Source organism: Doryrhamphus excisus, linkage group LG3 (assembly GCF_037039965.1).
Source record: "Doryrhamphus excisus strain RoL-2023G ecotype Guam linkage group LG3, RoL_Dexc_Guam_v1.1, whole genome shotgun sequence".
In the NCBI taxonomy this organism is placed as follows: domain Eukaryota; kingdom Metazoa; phylum Chordata; class Actinopteri; order Syngnathiformes; family Syngnathidae; genus Doryrhamphus; species Doryrhamphus excisus.
Window position 1 is genome coordinate 20,033,606 of NC_136359.1, and position 20,295 is coordinate 20,053,900.

The following is a 20,295-nucleotide window of genomic DNA, read 5'->3' on the forward strand; positions in this document are numbered from 1 at the left end:
ATCATCACTTATGCTCATTTTCACAGAAAAGCCACCATTAAAAGTACCCTCAATTGTTTATACTCATGCAAACAAATCTTGATGAAAAACTTCTAAAACCCACAAACTCATGAACACGTGTGACTATTTATACCACTGTATTTGGTAGCTGAGTATTACGTGACAAATGTCCTACCTTAACTATTGTCATTTTAGAAAACTACACATGCAAAAGACCTGCCCCTCAGTCCAGATGCTCACCTCTAACAGATGAACAGCGCCTTCATGTTCCTTTTTAGCCTCAACCTGAGCCTGGGAAAGACAGAGGCAATGCTTCAGATCAGGATGGTATCATTTCAAACACTTTAAACACTTTGTTAACACACAAAAAACCCTTGCAAATATTTATTAGCATCACACTGAAAAGAAAGACAGTGGTGTGGACTCTTGTCATGCCATGAATGCCAATCGCTGTGCAGCGGCTGACTGTTTCTGTGTATTAGCAAGCTAACAAGGATGTTTTGTGATGAAAATACACAAATAATGGTGTATTAATTATAATACAACAAGGCGAGCCGGAAAATGTCCGCAAACCAAGGCAAACTGTACAAAACATTAACTGAAAAACACAAAAACCGGGGTGTACACTAACTGAGGTTCCATTGTATTTGAAACAGCTTGACGACAGGACAGATCTGAGTTCGATTCTCCGCTTGCATGTTCTCCACATGCATGTGTGGGTTTTCTCCAGGTACTCCGGTTTCCTCCCACATTCCAAAAACATGCTAGGTTAATTGCCGACTCCAAATTGTCCATAGGTATGAATGTGAGTGTGAATGGTTGTTTGTCTATATGTGCCCTGTATTTGGCTGGCCACCAGTCCAGTGTATACACCGCCTTCTCCCCTGAAGTCAGCTGGGATAGGCTCCAGCACCCCTGCAACCCTAATAAGGATAAATGGCATAGAAAATGGATGGATGGATGACTACAGGACCTCACGTCCAATGAGTTTCAATCTACCAGCTAGGGAACCATCACACACCATTTTCTAGTTTTCAAACTTGGAGTCATTTACTTTTAAAGTGATGAAGTGGACCCTGATGCACACTTGTCAAGACACTTATTTAAAGACAAGATTGTTTCGATATGAGAATTCCTGCTGTGTCCAATGATCTTTCTCACATATCAGATGCATCTTTATGCATGTGAGACAGAACTGGCAACCAGATGATAGCTTGAATGTTTTTTATTTTTATTATTTAATTTTATTTATAAGTCTGAGGTGTTATGTGTGCCTCTATAATTTGCTGACTTGGAGCACGAAAGCTGTAAACATGTTCATCTGGCTCTGAAAGCCTCAAAGGAGGACATTTGTCAGCAAAAAAGATTCCAAAACAAAAGTGGAATTGTTTTAGAAGGTGTTGCAGGCACCTAAGGTGATGGTTAGGATATTTGACAACAAAGAAATGTGGCAGAAAAAAAGTGCTTCTTTTAAGAAGTGGGAACGTCTGTTGAGAGAAAATATGCAAGCATCCGTTGACTTAACACTTTCATAAATCTACTTTGCAGGCAATTAATTTAGGAGAATACAGAACATCAGTTGGCAGATAAGGCAGTAATGAGCTTCTGCTAATGAGGGAAAAGGCTGCCTGCGAGTGGCCCACTGTGAAGTCAGAGCAACACTACAACAACACTGAGCTGCACGCAGAAAGACCTTGTGACAATTCCTATCACGTTCACACTATCAACAATCTCCGCCTTTGCTTGACTCGCTTTGACATTAAAGTCAGCTCCAGTGCACAGAAAAGAAAGGCCAAGAACCAAAACGGCCTTGGCCAGCACTTTTGTATAAGCAGGGCTGAAAAAGGTGTCATAACCACTTTGCAATTTGGGTGCTTGATTTGCTTGTTTGTAACCAACAAGAGGAGTGCTCCTGAAAAGTAGCACACAGGACAAGGTGGGAGGAAGTCATCTGAGGGGTGGGGTCACTGTGGACCGCTCAAGTATAGTGGCAGGGATGACATTTTAGGAGAGGTGCCAACTGAGCTTACTCTTTCAGCAGACAGTTTTATTGGAATGTAACATCGCCTTAAAGCTTGTTCAACCCCATCGCTAATGCTGACTCAGCAAACAACTACACCTCCGCTGCTTTTAACATTAACCTGACTTATCTTACCTTCTGAAGCAGGTCAATCTCCTGCTGCTTTGCATTGAGTACAGCCAAGGCCTGTTCATGCTCCAACTCGAGCTGCTGCCTCCGCTCTGCAGCCTCACGCATATGCTGTCCGCAAGGGATGAGAGGTTGGAGAACCAGGGAGGGAGGGGCAAGGTGGGTGGGGGTGGAGGGCATAAAGATGGCTAATGTTAGTGGTGCTAAGATCCAAAGCAAAGTTCATCTCAAGTCTTTCACCACGCATTCAACTCCATACATGGGCTACATGCGCATGAGTGCACCCACACAGAGGCTGCTTAACAATATACTGACCTAATTACATCCTTAACGAACAAAGCAACATAAACAAGACTACTGTGATTCCCTCATTACTTTTGTGCGCATACTGAGAGATGCTGATGTGCCAAAATAATAAAAGTAATAGCAGTGTTACCATCACCATACCGTCATTTATTTATTGCAGTCTGCCACAAATAGATTTGACGCTACCAGTTCGTCTTGGCTTATAAACACATTATAATGCACCTAGTCTGCCTGCTTAGCAACCTTGTCACCATATTCAGAGAGGGGAGGCACGTGGTGTCATAATGTAAAATACAATAAAATACCATAAAATAAATATTAGTATTTGTCCATTCAACTGTATTGTAAATGTGATTCAGTAGTAGAGGAGTATATTTCGGGTGTGTTCACACTTGTTATGTTTGATTTGTTTACCAACAACCTGGTGCATTTACTCAATTCGTACGGTTCATTAGCGCCAACCTTGATACCTCTCAAGAGATAGGTCTCAATTTTCTTGCAGGTGTAATCTGGTGCAGTTCGGTTCACTTGAGGTCATATGTACTGTAAATGCAACACAGGCCAAAGACATGGGCCAATGTTGACATTGCAGATTTCTGTAAAAAAAAACACGTAATTGGCATATGGCGATCAATGCCTTTCAAAGCAATCACAAAAACCGGCAACATGACAATTCATGTCATGACAACACAAACATGACATGAATGTGCATGTCTACTGTGGTTGGTCTACATAAGGTTGCCAATAAAGGGACACACTTGGGTCCTGTATTGCAGCAAGAATCAACATTGCGGTCTGTAAAGCCTCAATGGTTTCCGTCTGACAGTTTGACACAGGCTACGCCAATCGATGACAGAGTGTTCGACTTTTCTTTGCATCTTTCTTCACATGCTTTGCCTATCTTTTCATTTTCAGACTCCAAATGTGACTTTTACCACTGTGAGATTTTGTTTATAAAACCAACACGCAATGCAGTTAATTCTGAGCTCTTTTTTGTCCCAGTGAATATCATGTATGTACTACATTTTTTTTAATCTACTAATGTGTCCATACTAATTATGTCTTGTCCTCAAAAACCATTTGTGTATGGCTGTTTAATCAACAATGCCATAGATGGAATTACTCTGTGATAGTACACCTTTCAAGTCCAGGATCCCTGTAACCCAGAACAGGATAACCAAAATGGAAAATGGATGGATTCAGTTTTGATGCATTGATGTCTCAGCAGACAGTGTAACTATTTTTCAGCGTACAACAGTATTAGGGCGAATGCTCATCTCTCAGCATTCACACCTTCACTGTTTGTCACAGCAACCACTTTGTGACAACAGTCCATAAGAAGTAATCAGCAGCAGAAATCAGATCAATATTTGCACTAAGGTGCATATGATGACAACAAAAAAATCAAGCCAGATTTGCTGCCCTTTTATGTAACATAATGCCTGTCAGAAGTCTCATTATTTGCACCATCAGCACATACAGCAGTTAAAACGGTGAGAAAATTCCACAATGTCCTAATTGTCTGTGTTCATCCAAAACTCCAATACAAAAGGGTGAATGGTGTTCAATATCCCTGTGTCATCCATTCATACCCCAGAGTGATTTTTTGTGACAGCAACGTGACAGAAGCCAATGTGCGTGCCGGTGGAAGCTCAAGGATAATGTGGGTTGGTGGATATCCAGGTGACAGTATCGTTATGGCGGTCTCACAATTTTGTTCCATCTCATGCATCAATCACATTCCACTAAGGGGTGGTCTAAGGTGAGCATTTGTATGCCTGTAAGCAACCCACCAACAATGAAGAAGATCAGCACAGCCACTGTGGTGGACAAAACAGCACTGCTTCTTGGATGGACAGAGCAATTTTACCTTTCAATTCTAGCAGGGGTAGAGGCAATTAAGGGAAAGTGAGGAAACCATAAAATATCAGAATAGGAGGCTCAAGCTCCAAGCTTCTACTCTTTCACTGCTCCTGGCCAGACCTTCCCACACGACACTAGAAGGCAACAGACACGTCAGGGAAATTAGACGGGTATAGCGGAAGACAACCAAAAGGAGGCAGCGAAGCATATTGAGGTAAATTGTCCTGGGGAAGATGTACCAGTTAGTACACATGGAGCTGTTTTACTCACCTTGAGCACCTGCTCTAGGTTCTCCAGTTTGCCTTGGAGCTGGTTTCTCTCCCACAGAGCTAAATCTCTCTCCTGCGTCACAGCACCGAGTGTATCTTCGAGTTGGGCATATTCAGTCTTCACCTGTGCACACAGTACAAATGAAAAACAAATGTTTGACAACATTGTTTTTGTTAATTTAATTTGTGGTCAAAGCCACTGTGCTTTATCAGGATGCATTTGACTTTGGGGTCACACTGTGCTAAATGGACAACATTTTTTGACCTGTGATGTTGAACATGACGAATATTCACATTTATTCAGTATATATAACTGTATGTATATATGGTGCATTCCTGTTCACAATTACTATTACTACGGTTATTATGGTACCGATTATGTTATTGTATGGTCATATCACCTTGTACTTCGGTACGTGACAAAAATACAATAAAAAAAAACAAAACTTAAACTATATTAGGAAAGCAGGAAGTGAACAAATGTAACAGTTACTGATTGTAAAAGTACCAGATGGAGGGGTAGGATTTAATAAGCTTTGCTTCTTCCTACTCCTTTTGGACATGTGGAACTGTGAACTGATTATGTGATGCATTCAATTGTAATCTGATGCATGTTCAAATGAAAAAAAAAATTACCATTACCATTACCATTACCATTACCAATTCAGTATTCCCTCAAATTTTAGGATTTTTGGTCAAAAAATATTGTCTCTTTTTGCAGAAAACACATCTTGTTTACTGGTGACCCCAAATTGTCAATAGGTATGAATGTGAGTGTGAATGGTTGTTTGTCTATATGTGCCCTGTGACACCTGGGATAGGCTCCAGCACGCCTGTGACCCTCATGAGGATAAGCGGTAGAAAATGAATGAATGAATGAATGTTCTGCCTGTGCTTGTGTGGATTAGCTTTGAGTACTCCAGTTTTGTCCCAAGGTCCAAAAGCATTCATGAATGGGCCGTAGGTGTGTATACTGTATGGTCATATCCTGCCTTTCACCTTAACTCGGCTGAAGAGAGAATGGACGGATGGCCCAGTGTACATGTTTGTACAATCTTTGTTTATATAGTATCTCACAAAAGTACACTCCTCACATTTCCACGACTATTTCATGATCAAGGGACAATTCACTTACAAGTAGCCAGTGTACAACTTAAAAATATAGGCACGCTATACTCTAAAAATGACTGCCATGCAGTCCGTTTTCCAGACGGAGGGGTTCTACACCACCATGCTTGACTGTAGGCAAAACTGACACTATATATATATATATATATATATATATATATATATATATATATATATATATATATATAAAATTGGCATCTTTATTTTATAGTGTAAGAATAATGTCTACATCAACATTAACTGAAGAATTTAATTGAATCAAACCGTATCGAATTGTATCGTTTGTACACGGAATCGAATCGAATTGATTGCTCCGGGTTTTTTTTTAAATATTGTTTTTAAACTGTATCGTAACCTGTGTATCTGTGTATTCGAATTGAATGAGATTTACATCCCTACTATCTCCTCTCAAGAACCTCAAAGGGCAACAAGGTGCAATGACTAGCAGCCATGAATGACTAATTGGTCCAAGGAGTTGGCAATGTCAAGCAAATATAAGCCAGCAGGTGAGCCTGAACACACAACTGTCTGACAAACATGAAACTATTGTGAGATTGAATCATAGATGTACTTATTAAACTCAAGTTATGACCAAGGAGTGTCACATAAATCCATGTGTACTCATGAACTCTAAATGATTCCTACAGCAACAACGGTTCGAGGTTGCTATGCTGCCCTGCTTTATTCACAGCTAAGAGAAAGCAGACCATGGATACAGAATCAAGGGCTAATATCTGCTAAGTATGAAGTACAAAAAACATTTACATAACTTTCACACACACACACACACACACACCACCTGATGTTAAACATGATCACGTTCAGGTTCTAACTTTTTTTTCCTGGTGCCACAGACGTCACAGACGCCGGAGCACTCTTTGGTCAATTTAATAATAATAAACATGAAAAAAGATACGTTTTTGTACTCTCATTGTATGAAGTCAAAAGTGTATCAGTTTGGTCCTAACTGTGTTTATTTTGTGTAAGTAATGCAACATAAGTGGTTGTCTGTGTAGCATTATACAGTGTGCATACAGGGAGCGGAGTGCAAATTACAAGCTCACTGAGTCTGGAGTTGCTAATAGTTCCCATCAGTGGGTCTAACCAAGGTTTTAAACGCTGGTAGTCCCGCAAAAAACATGTCATGTGGTCAATACAGGGAGTGTGACCAACCACAGCGTAGTGGGCGTGCCTGGAGGCGGGCTGTGGGTGGAATAAATCAAAACAAAAATCCAAAGAAATACAGCTGTATTAGGTGCAGATTCTCAATACAAAGGGTGGAAAACTTTGCATAATATGTCCCCTTTAATGCTTTATGCTAATTTTAAATTGGAATTATTTAAGTTAGACAAATATCCCGCTTTGCTTCTGTTTGTGGGGTTATCCAAGGAGCTATACGAGATAGCCTCCTCTATGTATACAAATTCAGCACTGATTCATTTAATATCTGGTATGACAGCAAGTGTACGTCTTGGTTGTCGTCTCTTACCCTCTCATATTCAGATGATTTGTGGCTGCTGTTGAAAAACTGGAGGCTTAAGTGTGTGTTCTCTTGGAGAAAATCTTGAAGCTCATTCTCCTAGGCATAAAGAGGCATGACAACAATGATGTTTAGACTAAAGGGCGGCGCACTGATTTCAGACCCAGGATATAATTAGAGATATAGCCCGTATTACTCTCTTGGTAGACTGCTCAGTGTTTTGTACTGCACTCTATTATGTGCATGTTGTGTATGTCATTGTGCAGCGACCAAAATGATCAGCCTCTCGCCCAAAATCAGCTGGGATAGGCTCCAGTATACCCCCGCTAGAGAATGATGGATGGATGGATGTTTCAAAGAGCATATTAAGCACAAATAATAATCATATGTGAGCATGTTTATGCTTAGCATCAACTGTCAAGGACAAGCTGGCATGCCCTAGGATAATATTATGTATGTAGTTACTCACACTTGCATCAGAGATCTGCATTTCCTTAATTTAATTTAACACTTTAACACCCCCTGCTAGCTATCGCTCCAGGAGCATACTCGGAAGGACAAGCATTACTATGTATGGAAGCTGTCATCGAGCTGATTCTTTACCCTTCAATGCAAACTTCTAACCATGCAGAAAACACTGCATTGAACCGCTCAACCAACATATTTGTGCCATGTATTGAATTTTATGGTCAAAATAATGACATTGTATGAATAATCAAGGTGGGATTGGAGACGATTGATATAGTTGGCTCCTAGTTGCAGAGGCACATGTGGGTTATGTCTAGACATGGCCTGACTCAGCCTGGTGGACCACAGATGTGTGCTTAATGTCCACCAGACTGACGGATGAATCAGCGGTGCCATTTGACAGACCAATAAAGCAAACATTCCACCCTCTCCCTCTTCACTGTATGCACTTTTAGCAACCTCTGTCAATACATGTACACAATCTATTTATTAGAAATGTACTTTTTGTCTTTATTCATATGACCTGAATTAGTCTTCACACTGAACTTGTAGAGTGATCATCGAATTTGCATAACTGGCTGCGATTGATGTGTGAGCCCACGGCGGAACCCGTTGCTCGTTGAGAAGAGCGATACAGTTTTTCATGTTAGAATCTCCAACAGTCTTCAATAAGTTGAGAAAAAGTTGCTCGTTTTTGAAAGACACAATCTACAGGGTTCCCAATACTTATTAAATATTGCGACAGTCATTAAGCTTGCAACACTGATCCATCCTGCAACATCTTCTTATTCTCTGGCAGACCAAGTGATGTTACGATGTAACTCTACTGTTTCAACAAAAAGCTGCAAAGACAGTCCCATTATTATGTGTTTATGAGCAAGGCAGCTGGTAGCACCAAATCTAAATCTTTTATTTAAAAAAGGTAGCTGCAAATCTATTTGTGGTGATCCAAATTGTATGAGAATGTGTGAGAAACGCTTCAGGTCCTATTTGTACAATACGATGTAAATGAACAATCAATAATGCAAAACCAAATGTTACAAAATATGCAGAACAGCCAGTCTTGAGACAGAAGCCATTTAAGACAATAATGCACGTGTTGCTATCCTGTAATGCATGGCGTGAGGCTGATATACAAGCACTGTCAATCACACTTTTAACAGTAGGCGTTGTGTTTGCAAACAGCTTGCCATGGAAGCGAAGAGGAAGAAGCCAACAGGCCACTAACGCCAGCGAGCAAGCTCAATGTGACAAGACAGAAACAATCCCTCGACTTGACTCTTCTCAGCCGTCTGCCTCCGTATTGATCTTTGATTAGCACTGATACCGTACATATTAAAGTCACACGAGCAAAGCTGATGCTGGTTGCCATAGTAACAGCTCAGCTGATGGTCTGGAGATGCACACTTAATTCTCCGGAGGGTGGAGGTGCCAGATGGCATTGGTTGTGTTTACTGTCACACAGATGATGTGTACAAGCAGTAACTGAACCTATATGAACAGACATGGCATCAGTACTTGGAAATGAAATTAGTCATTTATTCATACTAATGCTATTTGTTTACTTAGTTTTAGAATGTCTTAAAAAGTACAATATATCTCAGTCTGGCCTCTCTGACTTTATCTTCAAGGCCTCTAACATGTAATGTCCCTCTGATGTACTCATCACTGATCCTATCCATCCTGGTCACTCCCAATGAGAACCTCAGCATTCTCATCTTTGCTACCTCCAGTTCTGCTTCCTGTCTTTTCGGTGTGGGCTTGAAAAAAAAAGGTGCCTCCCTAAAAGTTGCCACACCACCGACCACCGACACAGCATCGTCATCTAAAACTAAAAACACACAATCACCATAAAACAAATGCACAAAGAAAACACCACAAATTAAAGCCATTAAGTATCAAATTATCCATTTTGATGTCATCAGAAAATTCTATTTCCAGTGTATGCCAGTGTCCTACAGGTATTGAGATAACAGGTAACTCTTCAGGTCAGTGTCACAGCTTCATACACAATTTACAACATTGTACAAAAAAGGATAGAGAGGGAGACAAAAGGAGAGGAAGATAAGCCACACTTCACCTTGGACTAAAGATGAAGGTATTTTACTGTCACCTTGACATGCTTTCAGTCGTGTTCACTGGTTTGGTTTGTATTAGTGTGAAACTACTCAAGGCTCTGTGTAGGAGGAGATAAGTGCTGTGGAAAACAACCTGCCATTTCTACATGCCATCTGGGGACAGTTTGTCCTTTGGGGAGCGATGCCTGGCCTCAGTGGGCTGACAATGGGTGGGAGGGGAAGTGCAGCTCAGGGCTGGGAATTTGAGGAGCGCTGTAAGGAAAATACTCCTAATGGAGTGTTTATTTATGGCAGAGAACCACATACAAAAAGCTCATCTAAAGAAGAGGGCTTGAGAACATGAGGAGATGAATTCATAAGGCGTTATCTAAATGACTGCTGAACATCCCCAGCTCCTTTTCTATTCATTATACCATCCTCCCTCCAGGTCAGCCACGCTACTCTGTGCCTACTTCTGCTTGCACAAAATTAAACAGAACTTACATTCATGTAAAGGCTTTTTACAACATCTAACATCCAAATCACTGAATGTGGACCTGGACATGTGTAAACAATTCAACATTTTGATTTAATGTTTAGTACTGGCACATTCATGCAGCAGTTCGTCACATTCTGTCTTAGAATAAAAACAACTGAGTTTTTAATCTACCTAGTGGGACCTCCATAACAGCAGAGGTGGAACCCCTAAGATCATATTAAGTTTATGTTGTGGTTGGAAACCCTAATCACAGTAGTATCTCTCGCAATAAAAACTGCACAGCATTCAAGAGGGAAAAGCGAATAGAATGAAAACAGAAAATTCCCATTGCAGGTGAAATTGAAGGATGTTATACCACTCAGCAGACACTCTAGAGATACACCTGTACAAAATCAATATCCAAATATGCAGTTAAATATGTATCTATGACTGTTTAAATCCATGACTGTTAGCCAACGAATATAAACACGAACTGTGTCGAAATGGTGTCTTTTTGTTTGAACATTTTATACACCACCACAACATTTGATGCAATATCGGAGTTCCCTTAAGTGGGGGACATGAAGTGTAACAACCTCACAATATAGTCAGGACTCTACCCTGTAAACATACACAGTGCAGTGCAGAAAAGCCATGTCGATAGTTCCAAGAGAGCATTACGCCTTCACAGTGACATATGTACATGGTGACATTGGTCAATAGAAGGAACATGACTGCAAGTTCTCACTATTAATCCTAGACAGTAGTTAATAAGAAGCTTTAATTTCCAAATTTCTTGTTCTTGGCAACATTGTTGCATTTTTTCATATAGATCATACATTTGACTTTAGCTTTGATTATGGCACACATTTACACTACGCTGGCATGGATTCCCCAAGCTTTTGCAATGTCACAACATTTATTTCAGTTGCGTTCATTTTTAATTCATAATTTCACCCGTCTGAAACAGATTCACATCTTTTCTACGACCACAGGATGTGTCCTTCAATATTGCTGTTTAACTAATGAGAAGATACTCACAATATCTGGTACAATAAAGAAACATCCATCCATTTTATTTTCCACTTATACCCATGAGGGTCACGGGTATGCTGGAGCCTATCCCAGCGGGGTACACCCTGGACTGGTTGCCAGCCAATCACAGGGCACATATAGACAAAAATTTGGAGTCACCAATTAACCCAACATATCTGGAAAATAATGGAAAACAAGGAAAAACAGGGAAAATTATGGTCTTTCCACTAGAGATAGTGTATTTTTTAATATATTGTATTTTTTTAGGGCTGTTAAAGTTAACATGTAAATAACGATAACAGAGATTCCCTTTAAAGGCACTATTTTTTGGAGTGCAATTAACATGCTCACGTTCTGTTTGAGTCTCGTAGCTCAAATATTCAGCCGAAATGGAGAAGGAAATTTTTATTTTGAATTGCAAGGTTAACTTCAAAGCTGTGGCAGATGGCTCTCTCTACAAGACTTGCTGAGTTCAATTGTTCAATTGTCACTGGAGTACATTTTTTTGATGAACTCAGATGGAGAAACTAAAGAATTGAGGACTGGATGTATTTTTTTTTTATTGTCATTGATACTGTGGTACCCTTGCATACAAGTGTGCCAGGGCATATACAATTTGTCTTCTTTCTGCTCCCTTTCATTCTGGATTGGATTGATTGATTGTGTCTATTTCATATTGTTTGTTTGTGTTTTTACCAATAAAAAACAGTGACCATATATTTCCATATACGTACGTAAGTCTGAGCGAAGCACGTGCATACAGCGTGTATGAGTCACAACATCACATACTCTTCAGTTAATTGCTAACATTTGTCAATTTCTGTCATCACCTCCTGAGAATCAAGCTATCATTACAGGAGATGGAAACTCATTTTATCAAAGTGGAAATTTAAGACCCAGAATCAATTTTTGCCTGCGTTTTTTTCACTCAGAAGCCAAGGTGTGTTCTTCAAACACTTACCAAAGTCTGACATGTTTGATTTTTTTTCTTCACCTCCGCCTCAAGTGATTCACACTCCCTTCTCTTGGCACTGATCTCGGTCTCCTAGAAGGAGAGAAAAGAAAACATCACATGGCTTCTGATCAGTCAAGAACAGAAGGTTCCGGAGAGAATTTGGTAATGCAGTATTGCCAGAAAATTTGTTAATAAAAGGATCCCTAGAGCAAAATCCTGAAAGAAAAACCTTCTTTGCAGCCTACTATTGGGTTTGGCAACTAAACGCTTTCTTTCACACTGATAACATTCAAAATTTTATAAAAAGACTTTCCATCATGTGTACAGTATGTTGGCCTGATGTGTGATCCTGTCACAAGACATTAAGCCACAGAAAGTGTAACCTAAAATTCCCAACTGACTCCTTTGGATTCCATTCCATCAAGCTTTATCATGAATTTCTGTGAAATGATATTCAACTCTTTGCAAAACAAAGTCTGCCTCACTTTGATATGAATGACTTATGACTTATCTTTGACAGCACCTTATGCTTTTTCTCTCTCAGGTGGCAGGATGTTTTAATCACAAATGTTCATTCCTGCTCCACGACACACACACATGCAACACTTACACACACTAGCATGGTGCCATGGTCCCTAAGTGACACAGAAATAAGATCCATAATGCATATCATACCACTTTTAATGGAAAACACAATCTATTTTGCCCTCGGAACGGCAGGAAGCAATGAGGGCAGAGATCAAGGCGAGCAGCACATATGAAGTTTAACCGTTTACTGTTCTCTAATCTCGTGGAATTTCATTTCGGGAAACGTGCTGCATACACGGTTGATTCTTCCAGCAATCATCTGTCATAAGGGCCAATGTGTATGTGCATCCAGACGCACTAAAAATGGTCAATATTGGCTTTCATACTGATATCAGATTAGATATTGTCAGCAGTGTGTTACCAATACTGATATTTATAGGTTATCACATGGTTTGTCTGGTATCAGGCCAGGTATCATGCCCCCAAGTGTCAGTATCAGCCCGAGACCGAAGGTAGAGTTGATTACATGTATTATATCTAAACAGTGTAAACACAATAAATGCAAAAATATTTCAACAATAATATTTTATCAACAGTCTTATCTTATCAATGTCTGACAATTAAAGTTCCTTTAATCAAGTTTGGGTTTTTTGGTGACTGGAGAAGCACTAGGAATATTTATAGTGTGTGTTCACGCTTTTGCGCTGTTCTCTGATTGGTTGTTTCACGGGCACGATACCAGAGCAGCGCGCTCTGAGTGGACAGCTACGGGGGCTGATACTGGACATGGTTAAACTCTATATTTTATCAGTATCACTGCCCCCGGCTTTGACACTGTATCATTTCAGCCTTTTCCCGTATCATTCATGGGCGGTTTCTAGGGTACAGGGCCAATTAATACTGTAGTATGTGATAATAACCAATACTGATAGAGACAACAGCTCTACCCTCACACTACTATTGTTTAATGAACACATTGCACTTCTTCTGGTACATTTTACAACTTCCTGTTTTTGCAGCTGCTTTGCAGTCTCTGGAAATTGTGTGCAAGGGTACCCGTTTCTCATTTGTCACGGCTACTACTTAAGAGCCACATTACACACAATGAGCAAAATGTAACACAATCATTTCAAATGGAAAATTTGCAAACCAAAGGCAAAGGCAAATAATACCGAGGCTTGTTCCTCTGTGGAGCATGGTGCACTTTGATGAGGTCTCACTCAGGCAGCGATATCACTAATAGGAAGAAAAAAAATAGTACCGATATGATCTGATATCTCCTTTTTATGCTATTATCAGCCAATATCGGACATCCCTAATGCACACATATAAAATGATAACTCCCGTTTGTGACAACAGGTGTGAATGTGAGTGTAAATGTCAGTTTATGATGCACCATGGAAAGGACACTGTTAATATTCATGGAAGTTATCATATATTTGAAAGAGTTTGCTTCTCATCCATCCCTTCGTTCTGCTTGTTTTACCAGACTGATTGGCGCCCGTGTGTCCAAAGATAATTCTCTTCATAATCATCATGACGCAAACAAGGTGATAAGCTGGCATCTCTGCTGATGCGATGCCTTGAACAGTACAAACAGTACCTCCTCCCACTGCTGATATGAACTTATGATATTTCTTTTATGTACAGCCTCCAGTCTCTGATACAGTCTCTGATCAATGTAGGTCGGTCTTTTTTTTTTTTTCACACTTCCACCACCAGAGCACCGATTCCCGCACTTCCTGGTTCACAGGTCATGCTCAACCCGCCCCACATAGCTGGCCAAACACATGCCTGCAACAGAAGAACCAACTGCAGCATGTACATATGAAAAACAGTGATTATTGCAAGCGATATCTGATATATATCTGATAAAGATATCTGAATACAACACAATTAAATACATGTATTTGTACGCTTGTACAAATACATGTACAACAGAAGAACCAACTGACATAGCATACACACCTATTCCAACGAAGACACAAGCGTACAAATACATGTATTTAATTGTGTTGAGCATGACCTGTGAACCAGGAAGTGCGGGAATCGGTGTGTGTGCTGTGTTCTGTGGTGGAAGTGTGAAAAATAAAGTTGACTGGAAGCAGCCGTTCGCCGTGTTCTTTTTTGGTATTGAAATCCTTAAGCAAAGATTGATTTAAGCTGCTTTTGTATCAATATAAGCAGACCAAATTGGCTGGCGGGAGATGAAAAGGGCATTGTAGTAACCGGATTATCATAATACACGGGTATCGTACTAACGGAACTAATTATATCATAAAAGACTAGAAATTTGCAGGGAAATGAAAATAGTATCGTAATAAGTAGTACTTCGATATAACCAATATCGATATAACGAGACTTTACTGTATAATTTAGCTATAACTTCCAACTTACACTAAAAATCGACTTATAATGCGCCGTAGAAACAGAGCTCGTTTGTAAAGTTTGAGCCTGTGAGGTCCAGTATATGCTCAGTGAGTGACTGGAGGACAGTCCAGGATGAACACCACCTCTTGTCCCAATCAGCTGGGAAAGTAGAAAGTGAATGAAGGAATGCATTATAGGGCAAAAACACAATTTGTGTTAATGGACCTTTTAAAGATTTTTGGAGATGAGAGAATATGAATCACCTCTGTTACCCTGTATTACACTTAAATAAATACGAAACAAGATTGTTATGCTGACAGATGTTCCAACAACTCAATAGGGTTTTAAACAGCTAAAGCAACACAATCTAATCAAAACGTACCCATGTGTACACTACAAGGCACAATTATATTGAATCTAAATGACAGAGAATTACACAGGGCCTCCACAGACAGCTTGTCATCTCCCATGTGGGCTGGCTTCTAAAATGAACATTTTCCACAACCAGACGGCAGCAGCATCATACAAACGTGCACAATGAATCTTTTACTCACAAATGTGTCCACAAACACACAGCTCTCAGCCTTTTGGAAACACATTTGTTTGGAACACATTTGCCAATGTGCAATTAAAATTCCCTCTGATGAAAGATTCAAATGGCTGCCATTGTGAGTAATGAGCTACCGCATAAGTGAGGAGGCGTTAGATGCACAGCAGATGAAGATGGATGAGGAAGACCACCTCCTTAAGCTGGATCAAGCTGGCGCTAATGCAAATAAGGTGCACAAAGGACATGCTGTAGTCTCTTACACACAGAGGCACAGTTTAGCATTTCTGACTTGCCTGCTGAGTCCTGAAATTAGCAAGAAAAATAAATCTAAACATATATCTTCCCAAATGGCCCAGGACAAAATAATAATAATGATTATCGGAATGTAAATAGTGAACTGTGGGACTGCTAGCATATGGGTCCTACATAACGGGTTACTGGGGTAAACTATTTACATATTCTACCACGTATCCCATAAGTTGCAACTGACTTTTATTCAGAGGTGGAGTGCAGCCTACACTGGTCAACAGTCAATCACGAGGCACACATACAGTACAGTGGACAAACAATTATTTACACTTTTACATTTACACCTATAGTCACTGATGCACGCTGCTAGTGGTAGACAATTGACATAAAATTTAAAAAAAAACATTGATGAGGAAGAACCTTTGTGTTCTACAGCTCTCTGTAATGTCTAATCCAGAGTTGCAAAGAACCATTTTATTGTCTCCACTGACCTTACCAACCTCCCACTTATTCACTTATCGCAGTCAGTGTTCAGCACCATGGAGAGCTACCCTAAATGTTTGCAAGACAACAACACAAATGCAAGTTAGTTTCTGCTGCTGCTGAAGCTATATTTTAATTTCAATGGACGGCAACATTTTATCAAAGTTAAATTTGGATAGTTACAACAATTACAACAATAACTAATTAACTCAGGACGGTTTTCCTATCCCAAAAACAGGCTGTCCTGGAAAATCTCAGTACATAAGTACTGTATTGGTACTCAGGTTATGTACACAACAATTGATTATTATCTTTATTGTCATATTGAATTGAATTGCAAATTGCATTGTGAATAATATCAATTCTGTTTTATTATAAGAGATGGATCTTGTCGACTTGCATGCTGGTACACTTGCACAATGTACATAAATTAGTGGGCGATTTCACATGAATCTGTAAAGTGCCTACAAAAGTACTGCAATTGGTACCCATTCCTATACTCATGGTCTTTTTGTGAAAATGGCAGACACTGTATAATACAGATCTCAAATGCCGATATTGATCCACTTGCTGCTGGTTGGGTTTTAAAGTCTTAACTTCTAATCTAATGATGATACTGTAGGCTAATCCTGGCAGACACGCGATGTGTGTGCTGTTTCAACTCAGCTGAGATGTCATGTATGAGACCATTAAGGAGAGTATCAGAGTGCTGAGTTGGCAGTCTGTCGACAGGGTCTTCAATAGAGGATTCCCCTCTGTTACTCACCAACACCCAGCTCTGCTCGGTCTTCAGTCACGTTTAACTGCTGACTACACAGCAAACACTGCTGGGCCAGACACAGTAGTCAAGTCAACAGTCACTTGTGGTCTCAAATCATTTGAAATGTAAGTTACATAACCCCTGCAGCTTAGATGTGGGTGTGCAGGCACAGATGCCTGCACTCCACTAATGCTTCAGTGTTTATATGTGTGTGTGTGTGGACATAGTAACATGGATAATGAACAAAAACATTTACAAAGAAAGCCGGCCTCTGTCATCACCTGCAAAGGGTTCACATTCAGTGCCCCTGACTCCAGAGAAAGCTTTATATAAAAATATATAATCTAATGACATTTTAGAGCAGTGTTTGAAAAAAAAATTGCAATGCCACAAATAGATTTGGCACTACCTGTTCGCCCTCACTCAAAAAACACATAACATACCTGGTCTGCCAGATAATAAGAAGGAGCAGAAGGGATCAGTGTTGCCAATTTAGCAACTTTGTTGCTATATTTAGCAAGTAACCAGACCTTTGTAGATACTCTTCAATAAAGCAAATAGCAACAAATCTAATAAAATCACTGAGCGACTCTGACATCCATCCATCTTACCATTTTCTATGCTGCTTATCCTCACTAGGGTCACGGAGGTATGGGAGGTGTGGGAGGTATGGGAGCCTAGCCCAGCTGACTTCAGGCGACTTGCATGTTTTTGGGATGTGGGAGGAAACCGGAATACCCGGAGAAAACTCTCGCACGCACGGGGAGGACATGCAATGATGACACAGATGTGTCCAATCGGAGAATCGAACCCAGATCTTCCCGATCTCCTGACTGTGTGGCCAACATGCTAGACACTTGGTCACTGTGAGACCCCGACCCTGACATAAAAATATGTATTGCTTTCCTTTTCCTTTTCCTTGCATAAAAAATGCAGAAAGGAAACAACAGAAGAAAGTTAATTTATACTTTTAAACATTTTGTTTTGCTTTTCATGTTTTTAATCAAATTTGACATTCATGCTTCACCCCAGACCAGGGTTCAATTCCACCCTCGTCCATCTCTGTGTGGAGTTTGCATGTTCTCCCCGTGCATGTGTGGGTTTTCTCCGGGTACTCCGGTTTCCTCCCACATTCCAAAAACATGCTAGGTTAATTGTCCATAGGTATGAATGTGAGTGTGAATGGTTGTTTGTCTATATGTGCCCTGTGATTGGCTGGCCACCAGTCCAGGGTGTACCCCACCTCTCACCCGAAGACAGCTGGGATAGGCTCCAGCACCCCCCCGACCCTCGTGAGGAAAAGCGGTAGAAAATGAATGAATGAATGAATGCTTCACCCCAACCCCCTTTCCATGCAACCCACCACCACAAATAGATTCCACTCCTGTTGGAAACACTGCAGAAATATAGCCAGACATGTTTCATGGAATTTTCTATATTAACATATAACTGGAGAATCTTTGGAATAATTCCAACCCATCCAGCCCTTTACCTAGACCCACCTACATTGTATCAGAGACTGTGGACTGGAGGCTATACGTAAATAAATGCACATCTCTAACTGCATGTTGGTGGATGTAAACCTAACTTCCAGAGGTCAACAAATTCAGATGTTAACACATGCGCCCGCATCCCTACGAGAAGAACAAAATAACAGTGTAAAGACAGCAAACAGATTCATGATGATACAGGATGCATAAAGGCGGTGAGATACACATAAATGTAAAGAGACTAAATGACAAATGGGTTTGAGGTAGGATTTACTGTCCAGCAATGCAGCATTCTGTCATGGGTGCAAGACTCAAGCATATTAAATATCCTCCAGCAGCAGGAAGATGAGTATCCTTGTCTATATATCCTTGTATTTTATTCCCTTGTCTTTCTCTCTACCCACTGCCACTATCAGCGGGGTCTGACCTTTTAGGGACACCCAACACATGACTTGCCTACTGATGTCTTATGACTGAAGAATGCATGCAGAGGAGGCAAAAGACGCTCGAAAAAAGGATATAAGGACATAGCGATCAAGTCGGAGGAACTTTGCGATCATCAAAAGCCTCTACAACTGGCAACACTGCAAAGGGAGGAAAAGAAACTGGAAAAAAAGGACCAGTATCGCTGTAAGAGATGCATTGCAAGTTATTGTAAATGCTTGATTGCAGTTGTTACTGCTAAGGGTGGTCCAACCAGTCATTAGGTTTAGGGGGAAATCCCTTTTTCCACACAAGGCCATGTTGGTTTGGGTTTTTTCTCCCTTAATAATACAACTTTTTATTTAAAAAAAAATGCATTTTGTGTTCAGTTGTTTTGTCACTGAGTGATATTTAAATTTGAAATTTGAAGATCTGAAAGATTTCAGTATGACAAATCAGGAAACCACTGTATATAGTGTCTGTAAGCTGTGTCAATGTTGTAACATGGGGTATTTACACTGAAAGAAAGACTTTAAACCTTGCAATGCTACCTAGAGTTGGTGTTCGTATTGTCACTCGTCAGAGACATGACACTTGTTTTTTATTCTCTGAGTTCAACAGCTGCCGCGGTCCAAGCAGAAGCTGTTGTCAGATCAAAATATGATCGCCGCATAATTTATGCTTCTGTAATCTATTGCGCCATGGCTACTGTAGGTCTTTTAGCCACAGGCAAGGTTTAAGCAGCAAGGTTCAAAGTGTGTGAAAAAGAAGTGGCATAACCATGGAATTTCCATTTCATCAATGAGTAACAATTTCAAAATATACATTGAAGAGAAGATCCTAGTAAGGATCAATGGAGATCAATGTCTCTTCATTTGGAGATGGCAATCACACTTGTGTAAGATGGGAAAATAAACAGCTTTATTAATCTGTTTATTTTTGAGGATGCATATAACCAATTTGCTGACAGAAGGTCCTCTGAGAAACGTTGATGATTACTTGTGCAGCCAAGCAAATGCTAAGGGACCAGTGTTGCACGGCTGCCCACACACAGACAAGATTACTCACCCTCAGCTGGATTCTCCAGCCAAGCTTCTGCAGATGGTCATTAAGTTCACTGGGTAATCTTCATCCCCCCCCAGACAGAACACTAAAGTCCAGTTGTTGTAAAACTCTCTCTTGCCTCTGCAAGCTTTTATGACGACTGATGTCTGGATAAAAGTCATCTGACTTAACAGTAACTGCTCTGAGGAC

General features: G+C 40.3%; 1 protein-coding gene across 32 annotated transcripts in view; it reads right to left on the minus strand.

Annotated features, from left to right (window-relative positions):
- Positions 1 to 20,295, minus strand: part of rimbp2b (RIMS binding protein 2b) — a 91,323-nt gene that overhangs the window by 28,244 nt on the left and 42,784 nt on the right. For 21 of the 32 annotated variants that reach the window (XR_013627207.1, XM_058071971.2, XM_058071960.2 and 18 more), the window contains 5 exons: positions 12,195 to 12,278; positions 7,205 to 7,294; positions 4,589 to 4,711; positions 2,156 to 2,260; positions 241 to 291 (listed from right to left, as the gene is read on the minus strand). Coding sequence is in view for 31 of the 32 variants with exons in the window: in XM_058071971.2 (XP_057927954.2) it covers positions 241 to 291; positions 2,156 to 2,260; positions 4,589 to 4,711; positions 7,205 to 7,294; positions 12,195 to 12,278 (453 nt within the window). In the remaining variant the exon portion in view is untranslated. Of the gene's footprint in view, positions 1 to 240; positions 292 to 2,155; positions 2,261 to 4,325; positions 4,447 to 4,588; positions 4,712 to 7,204; positions 7,295 to 12,194; positions 12,279 to 20,295 lie in introns of those variants that run through there. The other 11 variants (XM_058071976.2, XM_058071963.2, XM_058071981.2 and 8 more) reach the window with 8 other exon arrangements.